This window comes from Herpailurus yagouaroundi, unplaced genomic scaffold, assembly GCF_014898765.1.
Source record: "Herpailurus yagouaroundi ecotype Mexico unplaced genomic scaffold, PumYag 197, whole genome shotgun sequence".
NCBI classification, from domain to species: domain Eukaryota; kingdom Metazoa; phylum Chordata; class Mammalia; order Carnivora; family Felidae; genus Herpailurus; species Herpailurus yagouaroundi.
The window spans coordinates 4405335-4432644 of NW_024412428.1; the positions used below are offsets into that span (position 1 = coordinate 4405335).

The window sequence follows — 27310 nt, forward strand, 5'->3', positions numbered from 1 at the left end:
GGGCTCAGTCGGTTAAGCATCCAACTTCAGCTCAGGTCATGAGCTCGTGGTTTGTGGGTTCGAGCCCCGCATCAGGCTCTGTGCTGACAGTGCAGAGCCTGGAACCTGCTTTGGATTCTGTGTCTCCCTCTCTCTGCCTCTCCCCTGCTTGTGCTCTGTCTCTCCCACTCTCTCAAAAATAAGTAAATGTAGGGGCGCCTGGGTGGCGCAGTCGGTTAAGCGTCCGACTTCAGCCAGGTCACGATCTCGCGGTCCATGAGTTCGAGCCCCGTGTCAGGCTCTGGGCTCATGGCTCAGAGCCTGGAGCCTGTTTCCGATTCTGTGTCTCCCTCTCTCTCTGCCCCTCCCCCATTCATGCTCTGTCTCTCTCTGTCCCAAAAATAAATAAACGTTGAAAAAAAAATTTAATAAAAAAAAAATAAGTAAATGTAAAAAAAATAAAAATAAAAAAAATAACAAAGAAAATCTATTCAACTAGAAATTTAATCTTCAGATATAAAACATGCTTCCTAATGTGTAATTACAATTAACAAATAAAGGAGTTTTAAACAGAAAGTTTCCTCTAGAATATAATTTCTTTTAATGTTTTCATTATTTATTTTTGAGACAGAGAGAGAGGAAGAGAGAGTGCAAGCAGGGGAGGGGCAGAGAAAAAGGGAGACACAGAATCTGAAGCAGGCTTCAGGCTCTGAGCTGTCACGATAGAGCCCAACGTGGGGCTCAAACCCACGAACTGCGAGATCTTGACCTGAGCCGAAGTCGGATGCTCAACCGACTGAGCCACCCAGGCACACCTAAAAAATAATTTTTAAGTACTCTTATTTGTGCCTTGCTTTACTATATCACTCGTATTAGTTAGATAAAAATGAGGGAGAAAATACTGAATATTTCTACTATAACATTTTAGGAAACAACTATTAAATTTAAAAGTTGTTGGGTCACCGGGTGGCTCAGTCGGTTGAGTGTCTGACTTCAGCTCAGGTCATGATCTTGTGGTTCCTGAGTTCAAGCTCTGCATTGGGCTTGCTGCTGTCAGCCTATCAGCACAGAGCCTGCATCAAATCCTTTGCTCCCCCCCTTCTCAAGCTTGCTCCCTCTCTACAAATTAAAATTAATTAATTAATTTGAAACTCGTTTTCAAAGAGGTGGCACAAATTGAAATCAGTCTGATTCAAGGTTTTTGAAACTCAGCACTATATATATTTTAAGCCAGAAAATTCTTTGCCGCAGGTGCTGTCCTATGTGGTCTAGAGTATGAGCAGCATCCTGGGCCTCTACCAGCTAAATGTTAGTTAAATCCTTTTCTTTGTAACAATCAAAGCTGTCTCCTAACATGGCCAAATGTCTCCTGGGAGGACAAAATCGCTCCTATTTGAGAATCACTGGTCCAGCCAAATCACTCCTTACCATGAATCCTTTGATTGTCCTGTAGTAGGAATCCAGTAAGAGAGAGCCAAGGGAACAGACCTGGGACGTCCTATCCCAACCATCAGAACAATGTACCAACACACTTGCACTTTCAACCGTTATTGCCTGGAAAGAAAGATCACATACTTAGATTACAGCAGAATACGTTTTAGTTACATCAATTAAGTTCTATTTAAAAACGACACTAGCAAGTATTGCATCACACAGAAGAGCAAGGATGGCAATGGTAATGTCACGGCATAATTTCCAAAAAGGAAAAAAAAAAAAAAAGGCAAAACCCAATAACAACACAAAGCATACCAACAAAAACCAAAACCAAAACCGCTGTTTCAAAGTATTTGGGGATTTCTTTTTAAGTCCCTACATGAAGTGCCACGTGATCTTTTAAAGCTCAAATGAAAGGGAGCCTCATTAAGGAGGTAACACGTAATAAAACTTATCTGACTGGAAAAGATACCAGGTCCCGACAGAATAAATGTATTCCTTCCCAACCAGTATAAACCCCAAACCAAATATGAGAAAAGAAGGGTTACTTTGGCTAAGAAGATTGCTGCATCCATAACAGCTTTGATATGGCGAAGCCATCCTGAGCTCTCCAAACCAGAGTAGAAATCACTGACAGAAAGCCCTTTGGTACCATTAACTAGAAAAGAAGGGAAAAATTGTCAATTAGAATGAGGCTACAGTCTCCACTTTTCCTCCTCAAGCTCTCTCTGAGTTAAATGAAAAAAAGAAGAGGACAAAATAAAAAGCAGGACTCTATAAATGAAAAGATGCTAGGAGAAGCTCCATAATGGATTTTGGGGGTATGTTTTTCTGTCATTCTTCATGCTTAAGTAAAGCTCCAATCTCTTTTAAAAAAAATTTAAGTACAAAGTGTTTAATTAAAAAGTCTGATTTTTTTTCATTAAAGAATTTTAAGTTTATTTTTGAGAGAGAGCGAGTGAGCGAGCGAGCACGAGTCAGGGAGGGGCAGGGAAAGAGGGACAGAGAGGATCCCAAACAGGCTATCTACGCACTGCCAGTGCAGACCAGTGCAGGGCTTGAACTCACGAACCATGAGATCATGACCTGGAGTCGAAATCCAGAGTTGGACATTTTACCAACTGAGCCATCCCAGCGCCCCTGATATTTTAATTTTTAAAATTCCACACCATGACTGGAAAGACACCTTAGTACTTAAATAGAGCATTACTATCATCAATTAATCAATCTAACAATAGCAATTTCTGTAACACCATTAGAACTTTGCTGTCCAATACAGGAGCCACTATCTACCTGAATATGGCTATTGACATATGTTTAGTCCAAACTGAGATGCACTGTAAGAGTGTAAAATACACACTAGTCAATTTCTAAGACTTACAAAAAAAAAAAGACCTAAAATGTGTCATTACTAATTTTTATACTGATTACACGTTAACACAATGTTTTTAATATATTAGCTTAAATAAGTACGTTGTTAAAATTAATTTCAACTTTTTTTTTTTTACTTTTTGGAATGTATAGGAAATTTTTAAATTACCTTAATTTTAAATTTTATAATTGGACTAGCATTATATTTCTATTAGACAAAGTTGCCTCCAAGGCAAGCAATAATTCATACCTTCCAATAACTTCTGAAGGCTGGACCGCATGACGTGAATATTTTCGATTCCAACAAACTGAAATCTAATATTAGAATAGTTGTCTTCATTTTCATAACCTTTTCCAGCTGCTCTGTTGGCCATTGCATTCAGCTAAAATTTAAAATTTTAGAAATTTAGAGATAAATTGCTTTTATCTTTTAATTTAGTTCACCAAAACATCACGAAAGCACTAAATGAACCGTATTTTACCAGAGAGTTTAAAGAACACTTTAAAACTGAATATGCTACCATTTTTTAATGAATAAAAGTGTCACATATGTTATTAACAGTAAAGAGGGCCACTAACAACACGATTGCTATGTAATGGAAAGTTCAGACAAGTAGTTCCCCACAAATAATTTATGAAACTAATTCACTTATGTTTGTAGTCAGTTTTCCATACGTTTGCAATATTTCAAAACTTAGAAGAAGAAAGAAATATCTCTTATCTGAATCCTAAATGATTCAGAGATGAGCAGAGCTGGGAAGTTTTTCTGTTGCAGAATGAATGAGACCCACTTCAGAGCAAGCCTGTGGAGCCCCTGACCATCGGAGAGCCACAGGGACCCTGAAGAATCAGATCTGAAATACACGTCAGGTTATCTGAGGTCCTCCACATTAGAGATTACTGGAGGCCCACATGGTACATACCATGGCATGTAATCCACTAGCCTGATATATCTCCAAGAATTGGGCCAAAATAAGGAGAAAACAGACTGCCAGTAGGCCCCATGTCTTTGGTCACTAGATCAAATGTAGAAGTCCATTTAAGATTTGGCATGTTTCAATTCTTCCAGACTAGGATTTCATATTATACATTATTACTGTTTACTAAGTATTCTTATCAACTTGGATGAAACAAAACCTAAATTGAAAGAAAAAGTAGCTTTTCATTCAGTGGATGGGGGCCCAGTTTGGTAACAAGAACAGTTCAATTCTAGCTGCTGGCTCACTGGCTATTCCGCACCTAAGGTGAAAGATAGTAAAACGCTTCCACATTATTACCACTTAAATTTGAGTTCATCAGATGAGAGTCAGAGATTAAAATGCTTCCACATTACTACTCAAGTTTAACTAGTATAACAAAACAAAGAGAGAGGCCTGTTTTCTGTGTAGAAGTCAATTATACAAATGAGAGGTATAAGGTCCTGAGAAACAGACTGCCCTCAGGCCTCATATTCAGAAAGTCTTGTGTTACAACAATCGTTTATATCTAATATCATCTAAAAGTAGTTCTGACCTATGAACCCACCTAGATGAAACAAGTAAAATAAAATTTGTCTTACAATATCACCAACATTCTAGACTTCTAAGAACGTCTTTTCTTGTTAACAAGATAAAAGATTATCAAATTATCAATTTCTAATTTTTAATATTTCTTAATTTACTCAAATTAATCTTCAAATTAATCTTCTGTTTCTTCCATTATCTTTTGTGAGAATGCACAATGATGAGAATAACTTCGAGAACAACTACCGTTCCTTTCAACAAAACTGCCTAAAATCGTGTTCTATATCGCTCACTCGCTTTTTCTCATCGCTTTCTCTTATTTTCTCATCATTCCAGATTTTTGAAGAAATCCTCACTATAATTCTGCCAATGTCCTTTTGTGTAGCCCACCAGCTCTGCATGCGATGCTATAATAAAAATTAAAAGTGATGTTAGCTATTACCATTGAGGATTTTAATTACTTTAGTTTCAGGATCCAATATGCATTAGTTGTTTAACTGTGTTTATAAAAAGAAAAAGGGATTCTGACATTTGGCCCAATGATAAAAATTTAACCTAACATTACAGATGCCTGACAGAACAACTGTTTCCTGTTTACTATTTATAATTCTCTAGTTCAATGTTTCTTAAGTTGAACTCACTATTTTCCTTATTTTCTTGAATATTTCAATTAAGCCCCATTATTTTAACAAAAAGTATTTTGACAATTAAAAATTCTACCAAAAACATTTAGTAAGATTTTCTAATTTTTCACAACACACATACTATTTAATATTTCTTCACAATAACATAAGACTTACACATCATCAAGAGCTCTCAATATAAAGTTCAGCTTTTCTAAATTTACGTATAAATCAGAAGACATAAGAAATCACACATCTGGGAAACAAGTCTCCTAACCTGGCATCCTTTTAAAGGCTGCTTTCCTCAGTATCATTAGCCTCAGTTAATTTAAAACTAGGATTCAGATAGGTCGATTATGGGCAATTAGATCAAATCTCACTAATTAAAGTAACAAAGATAATGAAACAAACAGACTGTACTGTATTCAAGACACGTACTTTGGGCCTGGTATCCATTACATACATATAGCGATTGACTGGGTTGGCTTTACTAATGGCTTGAAGCAAATGTTCATCCTCCAGGCACCTGGCACTGAATCCTGATAGTGGCTGACTACATCGACAAATGGCAGCCTAATTTTAAAAGGACAGAAAACAGATTATTCAGAGATGTCTAAAAAATGCTTAAAAGAAAAACAAAAGTTAAAATCAAACATGTAATCTTTTTAAAAGATGGCAAGACAATTAGAAGATGTTAACTCTAAAATACTATTAGAATTAAACGTTTTTAATATCTTGGTGTTATGTAAATTTTCCCAATATTTTCTTCTAGTAAGAAACTGAAATGCTTCCTTGCCTAGTTTGATGAAAAATTCCTAAATTCTAAGAAGCAACACTTGGTCAATTCTCTATCATGTAACCTACTAAGATACTTGCATTCTATGCTCTAGATTATAAAATACTTTGAACTCAAGTTCAAGTAGGAGATTAGTCAATAAAGGTAGAACAAAATTTTTAAAAATAGCAACATTTGAGCTTTTACTTTCCCAAAGCTTTTAGATCTCTACTGAGAAATCAGATCTTAATATAAAATGAGACATAAAGTAAGAAAAATGAGTTTCAGTTTAAATTTGGGTTAAAACATAGTCAATCTAGGAGGGCAAACATATCTGTAAGAAGTAGTGAATGTTGGATTAGACATTTTAAAGTCTTAAAGAAAGATTGAAAGATTTAGACCCATATACTTTTTCTCCAATCTCATCCATACCAACTCCAACTTAACCCGACCCAACATTCCAACCATAGTATTTAACATTAAGGAAAAAGAGTAACATAAATTCACACATTCACATATTTTAAATTCATACACAAAACCACGAGAATCTAATAAAATAGAAGAAAATGAGGACTGCTTTACAACATTCTTTTCAGACATACTTTCTGATTTGTTAAATTGGGCACTGAATATCTATTTTCAGCCAAGCTTTCCAATAAATACTGTATACAAATGTGGGTGTGTCAAATAGAGGCCATACCCAGTCATAACTCCCTATGACTTTGTTATGAAGAGTAGATTGAGAATTTCTGTTTAAAGTTTTACTTTTTACCTCTGGCTCCCTTCTAAAATTGAACTAAAATTCTAATAAAGACATCTAAAATGTATAAAATCAAAAAATCAAAGAGAATGGAAAAGAGAAAAGTACAGTAGAAATAATAAAATTTCAGTAAATGAAAGCAAATTGATAAGTAATAACCAATTTACTGGAACAAAGAGAGCTGCCAAGTTGTTATAAGTCCACAAGAACCAAGTATTCTGAGCAGCAAAATTTACCCCTGATTTACCTCTGAAAGCCTGACCCAGAGTATAACTGAAAATAGAACTGGCTGAATATCTGTATGGGGACTAGTTAAGGCTCCCACATCTTCCCTCGCCCTGAAGACTAAGTTTATCCTATGAAAAGGATTAACCCGAAGACTCTGGACAATAGGCACAGCTGTGGGTGTAACCCTGAAAAAACAGGAGGATGGGGCGGTTGCGGGGAGGGGGAGGGAACCTGGGTGGCTCAGTCGGTTGAGCATCCGACTTCAGCTCAGGACCTGATCTCATAGCTCGTGAGTTCAAGCCCAACGTTGGGCTCTGTGCAGACGGCTCAGAGCCTGGAGCCAGCTTAGGATTCTGTGTCTCCCTCTCTCTCTGCCCCTCCCCTGCTCACACTCTGTCTCTCTCTCTCAAAAATAAGCAAACATTAAAAAATAATTACAAAAAAACCCCAGAAAGAATCCAAAGATAGAGATCACACGTGCACACAAACTTCTGAACAGCTTTGTAGTACCCCACTTTTAAATATGAGAGGGCAGCTAAGAATCAGGTATTTTGAAAGGCATGAAAAACAAACAAAAAAATAAACAGAAAAAAGGAACTCTGAGCAACAGACAACTAATGTGGGAAGCAAAATAATTCTTTTTAAAAAATCTTTAATATCTTCAGGGAACCCAGTCATCACAGCCAAGAAAAGTGTCTAAAAAGTTCAGAAAATACAAAAGAGTTCTTAGATTTAAATACAGTATAGCAAAAATAAAGAAGTGGACTAGAAACGAAGTTGAGGAAATGTAAAAAATAGAGATGGAAAATAGGAGAGAAAAATGAAGAAAAACGGAAGTTTACAGAAGCCCATTAGCCCATTTGCCAACACACACACACACACACACACACACACACACACACACGTACAAAGGAAAGTAAAAGAAGACAGGAAGTTACCAAAGAAATGGACAAGTAATTTCCCCAAAGCGAGTTCCCAAAGAGAATTTTTAAAAACACGCCAAAGCACCTCACTGTGAAATTTCAGAACACTAAGGGGAAAAGCAGATTCTAAAAGCTTCCTGAGGAGAAACAATCAGGTCACAAAGGACTGGGAGTCAGAAGTGGCATGGGACTCCCCAGCTTACTAGCTGTTAGATCTAGGAAAAGTGGTTTACTCTCTCTGATAGTCTCCCCATCTGAAAGTTACAGGTAGTTAGTAGAGGCTACCTTATCAGATTGTCGTGGGGATTTCATGCATATGAAGCATCTAACACATAGTACCTCGGGGCCTACTATACACGCTACAAAGAAAACTCTGCGGTAATGGGCAATCCCTATTACAGCATCTCAGTACAAAGATGCCTCCTCCCCCTCTTCATATTGCAGAATCCTTCTGTTTGAAGAGCTTTCTACAAAAACTGAGAGCCTGAAATACTCTTGGTTTTCTTCTTTTTCTTAGTTGGCTTCTCAAGACTGTCTGGTTTCCCCCAATACATGGGATGAAAAGAGAACCACGGGGAAGAAGAAGAACCTATCTGTGCCTTAATCCTATACTTTCAGGTCCCTATGAGAAGGAAAGAAAGACTGAAGGAGGGCGGGAGAGAAAGAAACATGACAAGTATGAAAGTTTCTGTATTTCAGGCTACTTTTGTCTTAAAATTTCAAAAACGTAACCCAGAGTTCCCTATCAGCAACGTTAAAATAACGATCTCTTGATGTAAAAGCGAGTGCTCTTTAGGATGCTTAAACCCGAAGAGGGGTTACACCTCGTTTGTAAATTAACAAAAGAATAAAGAAAATCTTCTTTTCTTACCTCCTTATGTTCATGATAGTAGGAAAGAACTGGGAATCTTCCCTTGCTCCGGAACTTGGAACTACCAACAATTATTGGTTTACTTGCTATTCGGGGAACATAAAGTTCTCTGGGGTAAGTTTCACAAATCTGTAAAAAATCAAGTAAAACATAACCATTCTTCTCACCATTCAAAGACCATGAGGTTAAAAACCACCTTCAAAAAACTTTCAAACTTATTAAATGCAAGTGCGGTACACACACGGACAGACAACTTGCTGCTGGGACACTCTCGGGCTCTGGGACTAACGTTTTCTGAATTTCTCCCAAAAGGTTGCTACGTCGAAGTAAATCAGAAAAAGACAAATACCGCATGATTTCACTCGTACATCGAATTTAAGCAACAAAACAAATGAGCAAAGGGGAAAAAAGAGAGAGTGAGAGACAAGCCAGGAAACAGACTCTTTACGGAGAACAAACTGATGGTTACCGGAGGGGAAGGGGGAGGACGGGTTACACAGGTGATGGGGGTTAAGGACGGCACTTGTGAGGAGCCCCCGGTGTTGTAAAGAAGTGTTGAGTCACTGTGTTGTACACCTGAAACTAATATTACACTGTATGTTAACTACCTGGAATTTAAATAAAAACTTAAAAAAAAAAGGCCGCTAAGTTACCTTGTATTCTCGGTTGGCATCAGACAGCTGCCAGTTTGAATTTGGCACTCCCATCCTCTTATATTCCTCGGCAAGGTCAATGAGCTGCCAGCCTCGGAGTCGCTCCGAATCATTTTGTTTGGGATTGTAAGAGAATGCATAGAGATCTTCATATTTTGCTGTAGTATACAAAACACATAAACGTTAAGCTGCTACTATTATAGGATTTATAGTTAAAATTCTACAAATAACAGTTTTTCAGTTGTTGTTTTTTTAATGTTTATTTATTTTTGACAGAGAGAAAGACAGAGTGTGAGCCAGGGAGGGGCAGAGAGAGAGAGGAAGACACAGAATCCGAAGCAGGCTCCAGGCTCTGAGCTGTCGGCACAGAGCCTGACGCGGGGCTGGAACCCACAAACTGAGCCGAAGTCAGACGCTTAACCGACTGAGCCACCCAGGCACCCCAACAGTTTTTCAGTTTTATCCCTTCATTTTTCCTTTAAAATTTTCAAAGAGATAACTAATACCTGAACATATTTGAACTGAATATTTTCTCAGTTTGTTAATTCACATGATTATATCTAAAGGGATATCAATCTGAGATTCAATTTATATCATCAGCAAAAGCTAATAAATAATATTTTTATAATACCCTAGTGTAATACTTCTTTTTAAAAGTAAACTTCTAATGACGTACACACTTCTCACCCACCACTCTTCCCAAAGGAGATGTGAAATGAAAACACTAATGCTACGTTCCTATACATTCCTATTCCATGCTACATTCCACATACATTCCTATAGGACAGTGTCGACCAAAAGTTGCAATGGTTGTACGGAGCTCCGGACAGCACTTGTTCCTGAACAGTGTTGAGCCCCTAAAGTAACCATCTTTACTATAAGATTTGGTGTAACCTGGGACACTGGGATAAATGCTACAGGCTTTATGTGTTAGGAGAGAAGGGTGTACATACACCTGCTCCTAGGCCACTACAGTCCGGGTGTTCAACAAAAAAGTACATTTAGTAACCAGTGTGCTTTGTCTCCCTGGAAAGGTCTATGTAATTCAAGTCAATGTTGAGGGAAGGAAGCCTCCAGATCCTGAAGGCGTAAGTAGTAATAGGATTCTTCTCTCGGGCCTACATGTCTCTCACTCCTACCTCTACTAACGTTGGATTCACCCTCCATTTCTCCTTTGGTGATCTCCCTTATGTTCCACTCTGGGCAATTAAATATATTAGTCCCACTGCTACCAAAGGAGCCCAACCTTCCTTAACTTCTCATTTAGCAACCAATTTCCAAGTCATTGGAACACCTTATTTGTGGGATACCCACTTGAAAAAACAAAAAAAAAAGGAAGCTGTTCTGTTGGCTACCAACAAACCTTAAAAACGTTAACATGAATCTATGCTTTTTAAAATCTGTACTCTAAATGCTTCATTTTTTCTTTACTCTTACCCCTTCTTTGGAAACCATTCTTACAAGTCAGATCAGAAGCAGCTAATTATTTCTAAGCCAAATTTTTTGGAATAGAATGCATAAGAACTTGACTTAAGAGTTAAAGTATCTACCCAAACGATACAAAAATACAGATTTGAAGGGGTACATGCACCCCAATGTTTACAGCAGCATTATCAACAATAGCCAAACTATGGAGAGAGCCCAAACGTCCATCGACTGACGAACGGATAAAGAAAATGTGGTATATATATATATATATATATATACACACACACACACACACACACACACACACATATATATACACACACACACACACACACAATGTGGTATTACTCAACCATCAAAAAGAATGAAATCTTACCATTCGCAACAAGGTGGATGGAGCTAGAATGTATTACGCTAAGCAAAATAAGTCATTCAGAGAAAGACAAGTATCATATAATTTCACCTATATGTGGAATTTAAGAAACAAAGCTGATTAACATATGGGAAGGGGGGGGAGAGAAGAGAGGGAAACAAACTACAAGAGATTCTTTTTTTTTTTTTATGTTTTTATTTATTTTTGACACAGAGAGAGACAGAGCATGAGCAGGGGAGGGGCAGAGAGAGGGGGAAACACAGAATCTGAAGCGGGCTCCAGGCTCTGAGCTATCAGCACAGAGCCTGACGCGGGGCTTGAACTCACGGAGTGTGAGATCATGACCTGAGGTGAAGTCGGACGCTCAACTGACTGAGCCACCCAGGCGCCCCATACAAGAGATTCTTAATGACAGAGAACAAACTGAGGGTTGATGGAGGGAGGTGGATGGGAGATGAGCTAGGTGGGTGATGGGCACTAAGGAAGGCACTTGTTGTGATGAGCACCAGTAGTATGTAAGTGATGTGTCAAAGAATTCTACTCCTGAAACCAATATTTCACTGTATGTTAACAGAATTTAAATTAAAACACACACACACACACACAAGAGTAACTTAAAGTATAAAGTAACAATGAGATTTAATCCATCACAAAATTAAGTAAGCTTTGGTCTCTCATAACAGTACCTTGTTTTGACAGTTGTAGCAGGGAATTGTAAATATCATGGCAATCTCTTTCTCTGGGAACAATGAAATGCACAATCCTGAAGTTCTTGCACTGAATCACAAGTGGGCATCCAGAAGTAGTCAAAGCTAGTTTCTCCACTAAGGCAATATGGTGATGCAATATCTACAGCATGAAAAAAACATTTGATCAGCGTCGTAAAAAAGTACTAAACATCGTATTCTCTTCCAGAGCGCATACGTGTTAGAAATGCCCTCTTCAACCAAAGTCCTCAGACTTTGTGACTGAATGCCTGAACCAGAACTATGCTCTGATACTCCTCCATCGCTCTGCACATTCAATACATCATCAGACCCCAACAACCGCGTCTCCTACATCTCTCTGGAACCTACTTCTCTCGGTGTCCACTGTCACTCCTCTAGCTGCAGTGCTCCCATTGTTTCTCACCTGAGTAACTGTAAGTCACCGCCTACATGCTCTCTCCCTACCTTCTCTTACCTACTCTTACCTTCCTCTAATCCATTTTCTACAGGGCAGGTGATGACTATTAAAAAACGATTTAGAAAACAGCAATCTGGTCATGTCACTTCCCAGACTCTGGGTTCTAGACTCATTTCCAGCCCCTCCCCACATCGACTTCGAGTGACAAGGGCCCTTTCTGCATCATCCTCCTTCACACACACTCAGTTGTTCTTACTAACTGGCAAACTGTAGGTCTGCCTCTTCACCTAGGAACTTCTAGTATTATTTCTGGCCTTTGCTTAAACCTCACCACCAAGAAAAACAGCCTGACAACCCCCATGGCCTTTCCCATGGGAAAAGTTAGGTTCTCTCCATTTTCTTATCCCTTATCAGCCTATACTTTTCCATCACGGCACTCAGAACACGAGTAATTCCTTGTATACAGTGAATGTCTATTTCTCCAGCTAGATGTTGGGAACTTCATACAGAGCAATACCACAGCTAAATTGAGCAACGTTCTATCTCTAGCACCTAACACAGTATCTGGAGCATTGGAGTGAACCTGCTCAAATAGAAAAAGAAAGTTTCAGCTGTTATATCTTATACATCCAAACTTAAAATCAGACCAAACCAGCAATACAGGTGTCACTGCTTATACCTCCCTTACAATGTTTCCTGACTGAATGAATAGAAAGTTCTACTATAAACTCAATACTTGATGGCATTTTAAAGATATAATTATCATTCATATGAGTTCTAATATTCTGTTTGCTACTAAAAAAAGTTTTCTTTTTCTCAATACCATTCCTATTAATTTAAAGCATTTTTTAAAATGTTTACTTAAGAGAGCAAGCAGGGTAGGGGCAGAGAGAGAAGAGACAGAGAATCCCAAGCAGGCTCTGCACTCAGTGAAAAGCCCAACACAGGGCTCAAACTCATGAACCGTGAGATGATGACCTAAGCCAAAATCAAGAGACCGACAGTTAACCGACTTAGCCACCCAGGCACCCCTACTTTAAAATATTTATAGAAAAGTCTTCTGGAAAATAAAAGATCTCAAGAGTTATAGCAGATTCCTGAATGATAGAACTCAATCATGACAAGTAATAAATTCATCCCAAATTAATCTAAAACTTTAATGTAAGTTCCAATAAATAATTCCAAATGGCTTTTTGCCTTTTTCTGTGGTAGGGTAAGAGATGGCTGATTATTTATATATCATATATATGTATTATATAATTATAAAATTAAATGCTGGTATTATTAATTACTAATTATATATTTTTTCTAAAGTTCACATGCAAGATTAAGTCTATAATATAATCAAGATAAGCTTAAAAAAGACTAATGAGGAAAGAATTTGCTCTACAGACATTAAAAGTATACATCACACAAATATTTAACACACACTACACATGTACGGCTCACACTTGTGGCTAACATTTAGCACTGCTAACATTGATATTAGCAGGCCGGTGCCAAGTTACTCAAAATGGTCTAATACTAACATCTAAATAGAGAACAAGAGACAACAGCTACTGTAATAATATGTCACCATCGCGATTCTAATTACGACCCAAAATTATTTGCAAGAAAATGCTGCAGAGACCGGCTCTGCCACTAACTAGTGACATGACCTTGAAAGAAAAATCATCTGTAAGATGAGAAAAAAGATAAAAAGTTGGTAAGTCTCTAGATCTAAAATGTTCATTTCTGTGGATCTACTATACGAAACAGATTTCATTCAGGAGAGACATATGGGAATATACTGATAAGAAGGCATTTTAAAGACAATAATAGGAGGGGCGCCTGGGTGGCGCAGTCGGTTAAGCGTCCGACTTCAGCCAGGTCATGATCTCGCGGTCCGGGAGTTCGAGCCCCGCGTCAGGCTCTGGGCTGATGGCTCAGAGCCTGGAGCCTGTTTCCGATTCTGTGTCTCCCTCTCTCTCTGCCCCTCCCCCGTTCATGCTCTGTCTCTCTCTGTCCCAAAAATAAATAAACATTGAAAAAAAAGAAAATAATTAAAAAAAAAAAATAAAGACAATAATAGGAGAGGACAACACCGATATTTTTTCACTGCCCCGAAACTATGTTCTCAACATCCGCAAGAAGAGGTCTAGGGGAAACTTGCACATGTATCGCGAGGAGATGGGTAACATACTGAGAAGGTATTAGGACAGATGGACAAAGGAGGCATAGATAGAGTGGGTGGTAGCATGACTAAGGATTTTACAAGGCCCTCCTGGCAGCTCCCAGGCCAACACTGCGTGGGGAGGAGGTCCAGTGCCTCTTGGGAACACAACTTCTCCGAGATCAACATCTCAGGGAAGTATCTTGACTTACTGCAATCACATATCAACTGGATGGCCTTCCTGGGAAAATCAAGAGTACAATCAAAGAGAGATTGTATTAAAAAGCTAGAGTCAATCAAGGAATGTGCTACTGGTACAGTGGAAGCAATATATCAAAAGAACAGGACAGGGAGCCTAAAAAGCAGGCCCTCCCTTTATCTATCACAGTTGATAGTACACATTAATGCAACGAAACCGTCAGTAAATGGTGCCAGTATCCATATGAAAAGAACATGAAAATGAATCCCTAAGTCATATCGCCCACCAAAATATTTCCCAGATATATTAACAACTTATACTTGAAACACAAAATGTAAGTTTTTAGAAAAAAAAAAAAAATAGAATCCCTTAAGTCACAAGACAGCATAAACCATAAAAGAAACAATGAAAATCTAATACATTAAAATTTCAAACTTTAGTTGCAAGACGTATACACATACAAGACAAGCCACACACTGGGAGAAGTTATCTACGACACATACACCTGACAAAACATTAAAAACCAAAATTCTTATAAAGCCAGTAAAAAGATAAACAGCCCAACAGAAAAAGAAAAGGAAACCTAAAGGCCAAAATATCTGAAAGGACAACTTTCTCATAATCAGTAAATTAAAATCACAATTGCACATCCACCAGAGAGGCAAACATTGTAAAGCTGACAATGTCAATGTTGCTGATGATGGCGGACCATGAGTCACACTCTACTGAGAATATTCTGAAACAACTATTTTGGAGCGGTGCCACACTTAGCGAAGGAAAATATGCACTTATCTTAGACCCAGTAATTTTACTCTCAGCCAGATACCTCCGAGACACTCTGGCACATATACAGGAAGAAATATATATAAAATATCCATTACTGTACTGTTTGATCTATAATCAATCAACTTAAAAAACACTGTAATTGCAATTTGGTATAAAAATACCACGGAATAGGCCATTTGATCTATTAAACATGGGCATGTATTATTTACATTTTTAAAAATTAAAAGGAACAAGTAGGTATTTTATAATTATTTATGCAGATAAAAAGAGCCTTGCTATATTCTATAAAAAATTTCCACATTCCACATGGTATCTTTGTTTTATTAGGAGGGAGGGTAGAGAATAGGCTGTTGAATTTTGTTGAAAATAGGTAACCAAGGATTAAATTATTTGTACATGACCAAAATAAAACACAGCTATAGGCCAAGTCCATTATTATAAGCATGGTAAGCAGCACAGCAGATGTCCTTCTTACCCAGGTTTCTTTCTGATGAGAGTCTATAAATAATAGATGTGTGGCTGTAAGATAGAGTGTTCCTGTTAGTGACTTGTTGCTGGTACTGAATCGGTCAAGTAATTTCACTTGCTCAACCTAAAAAAAAAAAAAAAAAAAAAAATGTTTTCTCTCATTTCACAAGTAATACAAATTCTTTGTTATTCCAGGATTTAAATGATCAGCTCCAATTTTTTTTTCCTCCTTCTGTTCAAACACACGAGTTTATTTAATGTTGAACATTAAATTTCACGTATCTCGGGGAACAGGTACACCATCAGTAACCTGGGTACTTTTTAGAGTTAAAATTATAACTGATACAGGAACACCGTAAAAAAATATTAACACGGATACTAAGTGGAACAGAAAGGAAGCATGTGGTATAAACAGAAACAGTTTTCATATCCAAGAGTCCGTAAATTTTAGGTTGGCAAATTAGGTAATAAATACAAAAGGTCATTTACCTAGGGTCATGGAGGTAAACTACCAGAAAAATGAAATCAGGAAACAGTTAAATGGTTGCAAACGCCAACTGAATTTCTCTATTCTCTTCACCACTCCACCCAAGACCATGTTTTGTAGCCACCCCTGTGCTTTTCCTCATACCGTTCTCCCTTTCTAAGACAGTCTCGTCTGCTTAGCTAAGTGCTAAGCACTCTTCAAGGCTCACTGATGCCCAGTCTCTTAACCGGAATCCTTCTCAGAAAAGTAATTGATTAATGTCCCAGCTTTGTAGTTCCTCCCGGCTCTGAATGCCCCGTCACGGATTATGTCACACGCTGCTTCCGTGCTGTCTAGTGGATGAGGCAGTGAGGTACATAGTAGTTCTTTATTACTAGTAAACCCCTGTGCGCACGCGCACACACAGGGTCGCCATTGGGGAATGGGGTTAGAGTTGGCGGGAATGTGCAGGATGCTACTGTTTTGAAAACACAGTATTTATGGCTGTGCCTGCTCATGGGGACAGGGAAAAAAGCAAAACAACCATAACCAACTTAAAATTTTGATCGGCAGCTATAAGAGTAGGCTGTGGATAATTCTTTAACTTGTGTGTCTTCAAAACCGGATTACTAACAGTTATCTCATTAATTCTGTACTTTTCCCATACATATTTTTTGTTCCTTACTAAAACTGAAGAAACAAATGCCCCCCATTATGAAATTATGATCTTCAGTGTAATAACTACGATGTAAAACACTAATTAGCTTCCCCCAAAGAAATTTCCTTCCAGGGTTTTGCACTCATAACAGTTGCTGTCCAAATAAGTCAAAATTTAAATGTAAAAATAAAGCACCTGTTTTTGACAGAAAATTTTATTTGCAACATTAAGGCAATGAATTGAGTTTTAAGTCTTTCTTCTGGAAACTTATAGAGATATGATCTACTAATGGCTCAGTTCTCACAGTTGATTTGACAGGCAAAAACTGCCAGATCATCATACTCCTTGTCCTTTATAAAAGACAATAGGAAAACCTCCTTCGTATAAACCCGTATGAAGATTTCTCTCGGAGATCAGATTTGTTTAGGACCACTCCTTCCTTAGATAAAATTCTAACTTCATTATGCAGCACACTTTGAATCCACACTTAAATTTAAACACTTTTAAAACAATGGGTCAATTACTGTTTACCCCTCTTCCACCGTGCTGGACTTGGCTGTAAGGGCACTGCGGCCAACCAACAGCAATGACCCCGGTATAAAATCTCACCTGCCGCATCTCTGAAGCAATGCAAGTGAAGTGCCAATGGCACTGAAGAGAACTGATGAATATACTTGGAAATAAAGGTGACTATAAAGTGTCGACACTACTCAAGCAAACAATTTGTGCCACTTCACACGCTACTCAGAAAAGATTTAAAAAAAAAAAAAAGGATATTGGCAAGTAGTTTAAAGGGAGTAGGGGCTGATGTTGTTATTACCATTTATTTAAATGAACAGTAAGTTCTTTTTTAAGTCCACGTGAAGAGTTTTAATCTGTGGATTTTTAAAAGGTCATAAGTATTTCTTGTTATGCTCCAATCATAAGCTGTAATAATTTCTTGACAAGGCACAAATTCTCTACACACAATTATCCACATGCAAAACAATCACACCACTTTTCATTTGAATGTTAACCCTCTTCCCTCCATCCCCTACCTGGGGCTCTTGTCCACTGTCATTGGGTTAGCCTATACGTTAATGATTCCCCAAACTAAATGCCAACTCTGAGCTCTCCTGAATTTACACCGTCTGTTATACATATAATAACAATAATTCCTGACACAGTACTGACGTCTTATTATGTGGCCAGTACTATGATAAGTGCTTCACATACATCATTTCATTGCTTTTCACAATTCCTATGTGGTACGTACTATTAGTGTCTGTACAAAAAATGAGACTTAGAGAAGTTAAATGTCCCAACACCACACAGCAAGTAACGGCTAGTGAGCGGAACAACACTGAACAGGAATAGTCTGATTCCTGAAGTAGGACACCTTCCCACCATGCTAAACCGCTCTACTTGAGTGTCTAAAGAGTTATGTTAAGCATGTGAAGATGAAACTGATTTTCCCTCACCCCTCACAAATAGGTTCCCAATCCTGTATTTCTGAACTGAGTGAATATTAACCCGTCCTCATCCAGTCACCCACATTAGAAATCTGGGACTCATCCTATGATCCCCAACGTTCAATTAATCACCAATTCCTACCAATTTTATGGCCTACATATTCTAAAAATCTGCACCTTCCACTACTATTAGGGTAGTTCCTACAATATGATGAAATCATCTGTTCACGTGCCCATCTCTCCCACTCAAGCTATAACATACCCCAGGGCAAGAACTCTTATTTTTTTAATAAGGTTTTTTTTTTTTTTTTTTTTAATGTTTATTTTGAGAGAGGGATCAAGCACAAACGGAGGAGGGGCAGAGAAAGAGGGACAGAGGATCCGAAGCAGGTTCTGTGCTGACAGCAGAGAGCCCGATGAGGGGCTTGAACCCATGGACTAGGAGATTACGACTTGAGCCAAAGTCGGACGCTTAACTGTATGAGCCACCCAGGCACCCCAAGAACTGTCTCTTATTTATGTCTGACTACCTAACGACTAGTTTAACATTTGACACAATAAATGTTTGTTAAACAAAAGTGAACAGCCACAGAGAAATTTCTCACAGGGGGGGAAAGAGAAGGTGCCCACAATTTACGAGTGGTCTCTTTTGCTGAAATCATCCAAGAGATTCATTACATAAAATTCTTCTTTGTAACATTATACTGTCCCTAAGGTCTCTCTGCCACCTTTTCCCTACACAGTAGGTGAACAGTAGACATTCAGGGGTTTACAACTAAATGAACAAACTTAAAATTAGTGGAAAAATTACTAATAGGGTTCAGCTTTTTTTTTGTTTTTAAATACACGTGTGGACTCTCAGTCTGCTATTCCCACCTCATCACCCAATTAGGACAAAGTCACTCTTCTTCTAGAGCTGCGTAACACTACACGGCTCTTTCAGGCTTGCTGTCTATCAAGATTAGAAATTCAGGTCACAAATACTCTTCCTGGGGCACCTGTGTGGGTCAGTCGGTTGAGTGTCCCACTCTTGATCTCAGCTTAGATCTTGATCTCAGGGTCATAGTTCAGGCCCAGTATTGGGCTCCGTGTTGAACGTGGATCCTACTTAAAAACAAACAAAACTCTTCCTAACACTCCAAGCCTATTTCTTGATTCCCCCTAATTTCTATATCCAAAATTATCTGAAACTCCATTTATTAGATCTCTAATTCTGGCTACCTACACACAAGTCCCAAAGCCTACCTGTTCCTCTGAATCATCTCCAAAACTCTACATAAATATAAATCCCAAGCCCCACTGAACTACATTCAGTCATCTCAGAAGATGGAGACCAATATAAATATAAATACATATGTATAAATACATACATATATTCTTTAAATACATATATGTATTTCAAGAATCTGTATTTTTATGAAGCTCACCGGGTCATTTTTACGCAACAGGTATTCCTTCTAACTTTAACTCCAAATTAATGCCTCTTGCTCTTAACTCACATTAGGCTAGGTTCCTTCCCTATCTTTATGCTCTTTTCCCAAATATTTAAGGCCCCATCTCGTGTAGTCCCCCCACTTTTTAAAAGAGCTTCTTACAACTGTGGCCCCTTAAAATATGTAACTGCATTATGGGCATGTACATACACTCCCCTGCCCTTCCCCCCTCCCCACGCATACACACACATCTTTAAAGAACATAGAAAAAGGGGTACCTCGGTGGCTCCAGGTAATGATCTCTCGGTTCATGAGTTTGAGCCCCACATCAGGCTCTGTGCTGACAGATCAGAGCCTGGAGCCTTCTTCAGATTCTGTGTCTCCCTCTCTCTCTGCACCTCCCCCACTCTCTCTCTTTCACAAAATGAATAAACATTAAAAAAATTATGAAGAGCATAGGACGAACATGAACGTAAATATACATTATAAAGAAAGAGAGTTTACTAAAAAAAAAAAAAAAAAAAAAAAGAGTTTACTAACTCATTCAACAAAATTTTACCAGCTGTCAACTAAAGGTCAATTTGTCTGGGCCTCGTTTTCTTTATCTGCAAAATAAGTACAATAATCTCTCCCTTGAGCGCTGCAGTAAGGTTGGATAATAAATGTAGGTACTTTACCCCAAGGTTGCTTGAAAAACAGTAAGCAATAAAGTGCTCAAATGTTTGCAAAAATTACTTACTACTGTTATTAAGTTAGTTAGCTGATAAGGTAAGTTGAGCCCTGACAGTCCTCTATATTAAAACGATGTCAAGTTCAAATGGAGAAAAGGAGGACGAGGCACACCGACCCAATATTCTAATGTGTGCTACAGCTGGAAAAAACTATGTTTTCCTAATATAATATTAAGAGCAAAGCTCAACAAAATTTTCTTAATACACAGAAAATACAGAATTCTCAATAGAAGAGACAGAACACAAAAGGGGGGGGCATAACATTTGATGAAAAAGAAACTCCCGTTAAAGTAGAGCATCTGTGATGCTGTAGATAAAAGGATACAAAGGGAGGATTTTAAGCACCGTAGCCCATGATCGGATACGGTTTTTAAGATCTTTCCAATGGCAACGTGGAGAAAATGTTGAGTAGAGAGGAGATGGGAGGAAGGAAACCAGGTAAGACGCTAATGGAGTGATCTAAGGGTGCCTGGGAGAGACGTAGTAAGTCCTGGATTAAGCCACAACAGACAGGATAAAGAAGAAGCCCATCGTGAGATAACAAAACTGAGGTGAGGAGGAAGGAGAAGTAGAGAAATAGAGGCTTCTTGAAGATGTTAATCTCGCCAGACCGGGTGCCATTCACTAAGATAAAGTATAAAAAGAAATATAAATCTGAGGGAAGAGAGATTACATATGACTCAATTGAGGATTATTTACCTTAGTAAATGAAAAATTATATTCACATCAGAAAATATAATAGAAAAATCATTGCATGACTGCCTCAATATGGCAATCGCTATATGGATGTGACGGATAATAAAATGAACCTGAACATTAGTCCAAAACTTTATTTAGTACTTTAGGTTCCAGAGAAACTTTAGGTTCTGAGAAAATTTACTAATTATTCTGTTCTTTGCTGCAAATCCTAAGGTAACTGTAAAAAAAAAAAAAAAAAAAAAAAAAAAGAAGGAAATCAGATCTTTTTCTTCGCTAAAATTATCGGCATCCAAATTTCAAACCAGAGACTCAGCCAATTTCTAAACACCAACTGCTGCCTCATATTTCCCTTTTTCACCAAGGAACTAAAAGTACTTCACAGATGTTGCGACAGATCTTTCCCAGTGTTTTCCTGGAAACGTTTTAAGTCAGGTATTTAGGGAACCACAACTCTTTCAATTGACTAGCACTGAGGCCCTACAGAAATAGTGTTAGGATCCCTTAATTATAGGTATTACCATGGGCAAGAAGACAGTGGGGAAGAAGGAAAAGGTTTTGGGAACAGAATAAACAAAGAAGAAATGGTGCCGGGAGAACAGAACTGGAGGGTATGGTCATTATGGCGAGGATGGGAAACGCCAACACATTATTTTGAGGGCACGTAAGCTGAATTGTTGCCAACTTTGGGCCTGCACTGAAAGGTGCCCTAATGGTCTAAACAGGAAGTTCAAATTTCAGCTGATTACAAAACTGGAAAGGAAAAACGCAGGGAATCACACACACTCAGAATCACGTCTAGAAAACCCAGACACCAAGTGGCCTCTGGGACAAGAAAGGACCAGTGGCTACCCTCCAAGTTCTGCATCAAACAGCTGTACTTTACAACTCCCTGACAAAGGTTACTGAAGCAGAAAATGCACTGTCAGGCTTTCTCTGACTTGTCGTGAGCCACCCCTATAGCCAGGCACCCACTGGGACTCTTAGTATCCACACTCCGCAGCACTGACGTCTTTCAAAAAGAAGAGCGTCAAGCTGCCTTTGTGAGGTGGAAGATGAACCTCAAGAGGGCAGTGACTGCCATCTTTCTTTGTTCGTGTACCCCCGGTTCCTACGATAGCGTCCAGCTGAATAAGTCACCAATGAGACCGATCATAAATCCAAGGACACTTTGCAGTCCTGTCTTACTTTGCTTTTCTGCAGCATTGGACACAGCTGACTTTTCATGAATGGCTTCCTGTCTCACTCAGGAAAAGCAAAGATTTCACATCAGCCTTCAAGGCCTGCCCCTTTGCCCCACTTTGAATCTACTAAAGTGCTCTCTCCTTCACTCACTCTACTCTAGCCACGCTGGTCTTCTTGCTAGTTCGTACTAAGCGGGCATGCCCAGCACGGGGTTTCTGCCCTTGTTGTTCCCTCTTCTGGGACCCTCCCAGCCACCCCTTCCCAACCCCTGTCCCGGTGAAGACGGCTTGCTCCCTCATCACTTTCAGGTCTCTACTCAAGTGTCACTATCTCTGTAAAGACTTCCCTAACTACCCTCCTTACAACCATCCTCCCCCAACCCCACTCTGGCACTCTCCACAGCAGTTATTATCATCTACCATGTTACATATTTGACTTATTAACCTTGTTTACTGTTACGTCTTCCCCAACGAGCAGATGAGTTTTATAACGGCAGGGACTTTTGTCTGATTTACTGACCACCGTATCCCCAGTGCCTAAAATATACAAGCCTAAAGACAAGGAGAGAGCAGAGGAAGAGGAAGCAAAGAAGGAAATTAGAATAGGGAAAACTGTTCCCTTCCTGTGACTTGCCTCTTCCTGTTTTATCCCTAATACCCTTTCTCTGACTCCTCTTCTCCTGCTTGCCCCTTTGTAAGTATTCTCGGGGCTCTAACCTTCACACTCTTCTCCACAGAGCCTCTACGTGTACTCCTTGCAGAAACTCATCCATAAAAGAAAAAATCAATCATTACCTAAACACTGACAACTCCCAAATCTTCTTCGGGACCACACTTCTCCCCTGACCCTAGACCCTCATAATCAGCCACCTGCTAGACACAACCCGACCACCTAAGTTCCTCTCCTCCATCCCCTACTTTCCTTCCATTTCTACTCATGCTGACCTACCTCACTATTCAAATCTCTTGATTAGACCATTACTCTGTGGAGAAGAGGAGTGTTATGGTTAAGAGAACAGGACTGGTATCAGAAAGATCTAGATTCGGGGCGCCTGGGTGGCCCAGTCGGTTGAGCGTCTGACTTCGGCCCAGGTCATGATCTCACGGTTTGCGAGTTCAAGCCCCGCGCCAGGCTCTGTGCTGACAGCTCAGGGTCTGGAGCCTGATTGGGATTCTGTGTCTCCCTCTCTCTCTGCCCCTCCCCCACTCACACTGTCTCTCTCTCTCTCTCCTTCAAAAATAAATAAATATTTAAAAATTAAAAAAAAGAAAGAAAGATCTGGATTCACGTTTCCACCTCTTACCTAGTAAAGCTAGCTTTTTGAGTCAGGACAAGATATTTAATCCTCTGCAGGCTGGGGTTTTCCCACCTGTCTATTGGGATAATATTAGTGAGTCAAAATGGCATTTTGCATGGGGAAAAGCATTCAGGTGCTCCCCACAAACTATTGGTTCTTATTTTTAGTCATTCCCAGTTTTGCATATCTTTCCCTCTGTGTAACTGATAACATGTGTTTGTATACATACGTGTACGATCTTACATTCTAATGACAAAACGGGTAGCAAGCTAAGAACAAACTAGGCGTTACTTTTGGAATAATTCACTTGAATCCTAGTGAGGTCAGATTTCCATAGGACACTCCAATCTTTAGTAAACTCTAGAAAGCAGTCTTCCGTATAGAACTTAGGAAAAACATTCTTCCATTACATTCTGTAAAGTTCCATTCACAAACAGCATGATATCATTCGACATCAACAGATGATGTCAGCCAAAGCACTGGAGCCTGGCAGGGAAAGGAGAAAGACTGTATAAAGAAGTGTGTCTGCTTCTTTCCCATTGTTTCTTGGCAAGACTATCTCATTATGGAAAAATTAGAGCTCAAAGTGATAGGCATAAGCTTGGAAATGGTCTTTCCGAAATTCAAATTCACACCTGACATCTTTAGTGGTACAGTTCGTAAACCAAATGTGACCAAAATAGGATGATATTCCTGAATTTTATAGCTATAAAGCCATTTAATCAGTACTCAGCCTCTGGTTAGTAAGCAATAATAATAATAAAAAACCTCACAATGACACTATACAAAAAAAAAAAGCCACATATTATTTACTTAAGTCAAAAGAGATTCGGGGGAAGAAAAAGCTCTTAGAATTACTATTAGATTCATTTCTGATTTAATATTAATACATTTTAACAATTAGATTAAAACTAGAGAAGAAAAAAACATTATGTAATCTTTGGAAGTAGACAAGCCTTGGCTTCGATCTTGGCTCTACCCCTCATTAGATAATTGAGCAGATTACTTCAACTCTCCAAGTCTATTCCCTCATCTGTAAAGGTTGATAATGTACCCAACTGGCAAGGTTATTCAAGAAATTAGTGACAATTTAGTCTAAAAAATATATTTGTGAAATTGTAAGTACGGTAAAGAAATACTGCACAGTTGGCTCTAGAGACATAGAGTTGCTCAAGAAATGGTCATTATTACTTTCCAAATACAGCGGTCTCAACACAGAACAAGACAATCGTTACGTACGACTACAATCAGTTCTTGATCATAGTGACTAAACTGCTAAATTCAAAACAGCTAAGTAAACTTAAAGCAATTCATTTTTAGTTTTGAAATACAATCATTTTTGCAGTAAATTAACCATGTCCAAGAAGGCTACGCATACTAGTATAATAATGCAATAGGCTATGTTCATATCAATCTTTTAAGACTAAGCCATGATTTAAGAAAATATTACAGTAAACGCAATGATCAGAATGTAGAACGAGCTCCAAATCTATCGTGCTTACTGCTACATAACCGGTGTCTGTACGATGCCTGGCACGTAACTGGGACCTGGTAAATATTTAATTACAGTCTGTCTATAGCCACTTAAGATTATTCCAGAGTACTGGTGGTCCAATGCTAGAAAAATAATTCAAAGTAATAAAAGAGCACAACTTGAGAAGTAATTTTAATAGAAAATTAAATTTTGCTTCTTAAAAAGTCGTAAGAGGACCTGGCTAAACCATCAGCATAGGCCCACTGTGAAAAGCTACTATATAATATACATTCAGAACTTTGGAACCAGGACAAGAACCTGATCTAATGCATACCTCAGCCCTCTTTTCCACCTCTGCATTTTCTACTAGTTTGGTTATTTACTTAATTAGCCTTCTGTTTTCAAACTTTAAGTACCAGCAACTTGAAGAATTACAGAGTTGCTTTACTATTCTTCTCTTTAAAAAAAAAGATTTTTTTATGGGGCGCCTGGGTGGCTCCGTCGGTTAGGCGTCCGACTTGGGCTCAGGTCATGATCTCACGGTCCCTGAGTTCGAGCCCCAAGTAGGGCTCTGTGCTGACAGCTCAGAGCCTGGAGCCTGTTTCGGATTCTGTGTCTCCCTCTCTCTCTGACCCTCCCCTGTTCATGCTCTGTCTCTCTCTGTCTCAAAAATAAATAAACGTTAAAAAAATAAAAAAAAAAAAGATTTTTTTGAAAGGCATTAGTTTTTAGCGTCTTCAATTTTACTATAGTATGCGCAGTCAAAAACAAGCTCCAACAAAAATCCGTGACATCTAACAAAGGTTTGTGAAACATTTTAATGGCACAGACCTCAAACTCTCCATGGAACAAATGAAGACAACGCACGTCTGCTATTTTTCTAAATGAATGGTAACTTTAGGATGTGAGGCAACTGAACAATGGTTTCAGGAAAACACGAAGTCAAGATTCACAGTGGGTCCCTCTTCCCTGTGTTGTTAGGCGCCCAGAGATCTTCAAATCATGTTATTCCAGTCTTGTCTCGGTTTGTTTTCTCCCTCCCAAGGCTGAAGCTGAACTTAATTGCTGGTAACGTAATTCGGTAACATTCTGATGCTATTCCCTTCAGTTTTAACATTTGTAATGGAATTATAAGAATATTGTGTGTTCTTAAAAGTAAATGCCTGGGGCGCCTGGGTGGCGCAGTCGGTTAAGCGTCCGACTTCAGCCAGGTCACGATCTCGCGGTCCGTGAGTTCGAGCCCCGCGTCAGGCTCTGGGCTGATGGCTCGGAGCCTGGAGCCTGTTTCCGATTCTGTGTCTCCCTCTCTCTCTGTCCCTCCCCCATTCATGCTCTGTCTCTCTCTGTCCCAAAAATAAATAAAAACGTTGAAAAAAAATTAAAAAAAAAAAAAAGTAAATGCCTTTCGCACCCAAATGTTAAGCATAGGATTTAATAAGCTCAACTAAAAAAGAGTTTCACCGGACACTTTAAAATATGGGATGCCATTTTTTTCTTCTCCGTAACTCCTCTGTTAAACTATTCACACTAAAGACAATGAGGTTTTGAAGCACAGAGACGGAATGCCAAATTTAAACGACTGGAGACCGAGACAAGCAAGTGAGATGGAGCAGAGCGCTGATCGCAGCGTCTCCAAAACTTCCATCAAGAATCTGTGACATGGGACAATTCAACGTGAACAAGGAAAAGCTTACACAGTACCGGAACGCTGGTTTGAGGACCCACCCGTTTTCCGGTCTATGGGCGGCGAATGGCTGAAAGCAGCTGGAGCTAAAACAGCCCCAGTTCTGCCCCCCAAAGAGTGTAGCGCTAGAGGGCGGCGACCCATTTCATGGGACTTAACCCCCAGCAGCCCGAATCATCCAGACCCCGACACCCAGGGCTGAAGCGAGACTGCCACTCCCGTAGGTACAGGAGGCCTCCGCACCCACCTCGGCCCAAACTGCCCCTACCCTCCCAGACTAGGCCCGGGCAGGCCCGTCGGGCCTGGGGCCGGGCCCCCGCGCGGCCGCTCCTTAGCCCCGGTCGGGCCAGCCGAGCTCCCATCGCCTCGTCCCTCTGCCGGCTCAGACCATGGCCAGTGGCGAACAGCTCTCTGCGTCCGACTACCTTGGTCGTACGGATGTGCTCCATTTCGAGGAGACGGCCGCCGGCAGCCAGCCTCACGGGCGCACCATGGAGCGACAGAACCCCGGGCGGCCACAACCACCCAGGTCCGGCAGGAACTATCAGCGGGCCAGCGCCGCGGCCCGTCAGCCCACCCCCTCAG

The 27310-nt window shown here is 39.4% G+C and overlaps 1 protein-coding gene across 3 annotated transcripts in view; it reads right to left on the reverse strand.

The window, feature by feature from the left end:
• Positions 1 to 27310, reverse strand: part of MTMR6 (myotubularin related protein 6) — a 38946-nt gene extending 11636 nt beyond the window's left edge. The window contains exons 1-10 of one of the 3 annotated variants that reach the window (XM_040448051.1): positions 27151 to 27310; positions 15658 to 15774; positions 11607 to 11769; positions 9120 to 9277; positions 8467 to 8595; positions 5348 to 5482; positions 4580 to 4693; positions 3035 to 3167; positions 1962 to 2071; positions 1408 to 1533 (exon numbers count right to left, since the gene is read on the reverse strand). In XM_040448051.1, coding sequence (XP_040303985.1) covers positions 1408 to 1533; positions 1962 to 2071; positions 3035 to 3167; positions 4580 to 4693; positions 5348 to 5482; positions 8467 to 8595; positions 9120 to 9277; positions 11607 to 11769; positions 15658 to 15774; positions 27151 to 27174 — 1209 coding nt within the window. In that variant the 5' untranslated portion in view covers positions 27175 to 27310. The remainder of the gene's footprint in view (positions 1 to 1407; positions 1534 to 1961; positions 2072 to 3034; positions 3168 to 4579; positions 4694 to 5347; positions 5483 to 8466; positions 8596 to 9119; positions 9278 to 11606; positions 11770 to 15657; positions 15775 to 27150) is intronic. The other 2 variants (XM_040448049.1, XM_040448050.1) reach the window with 2 other exon arrangements.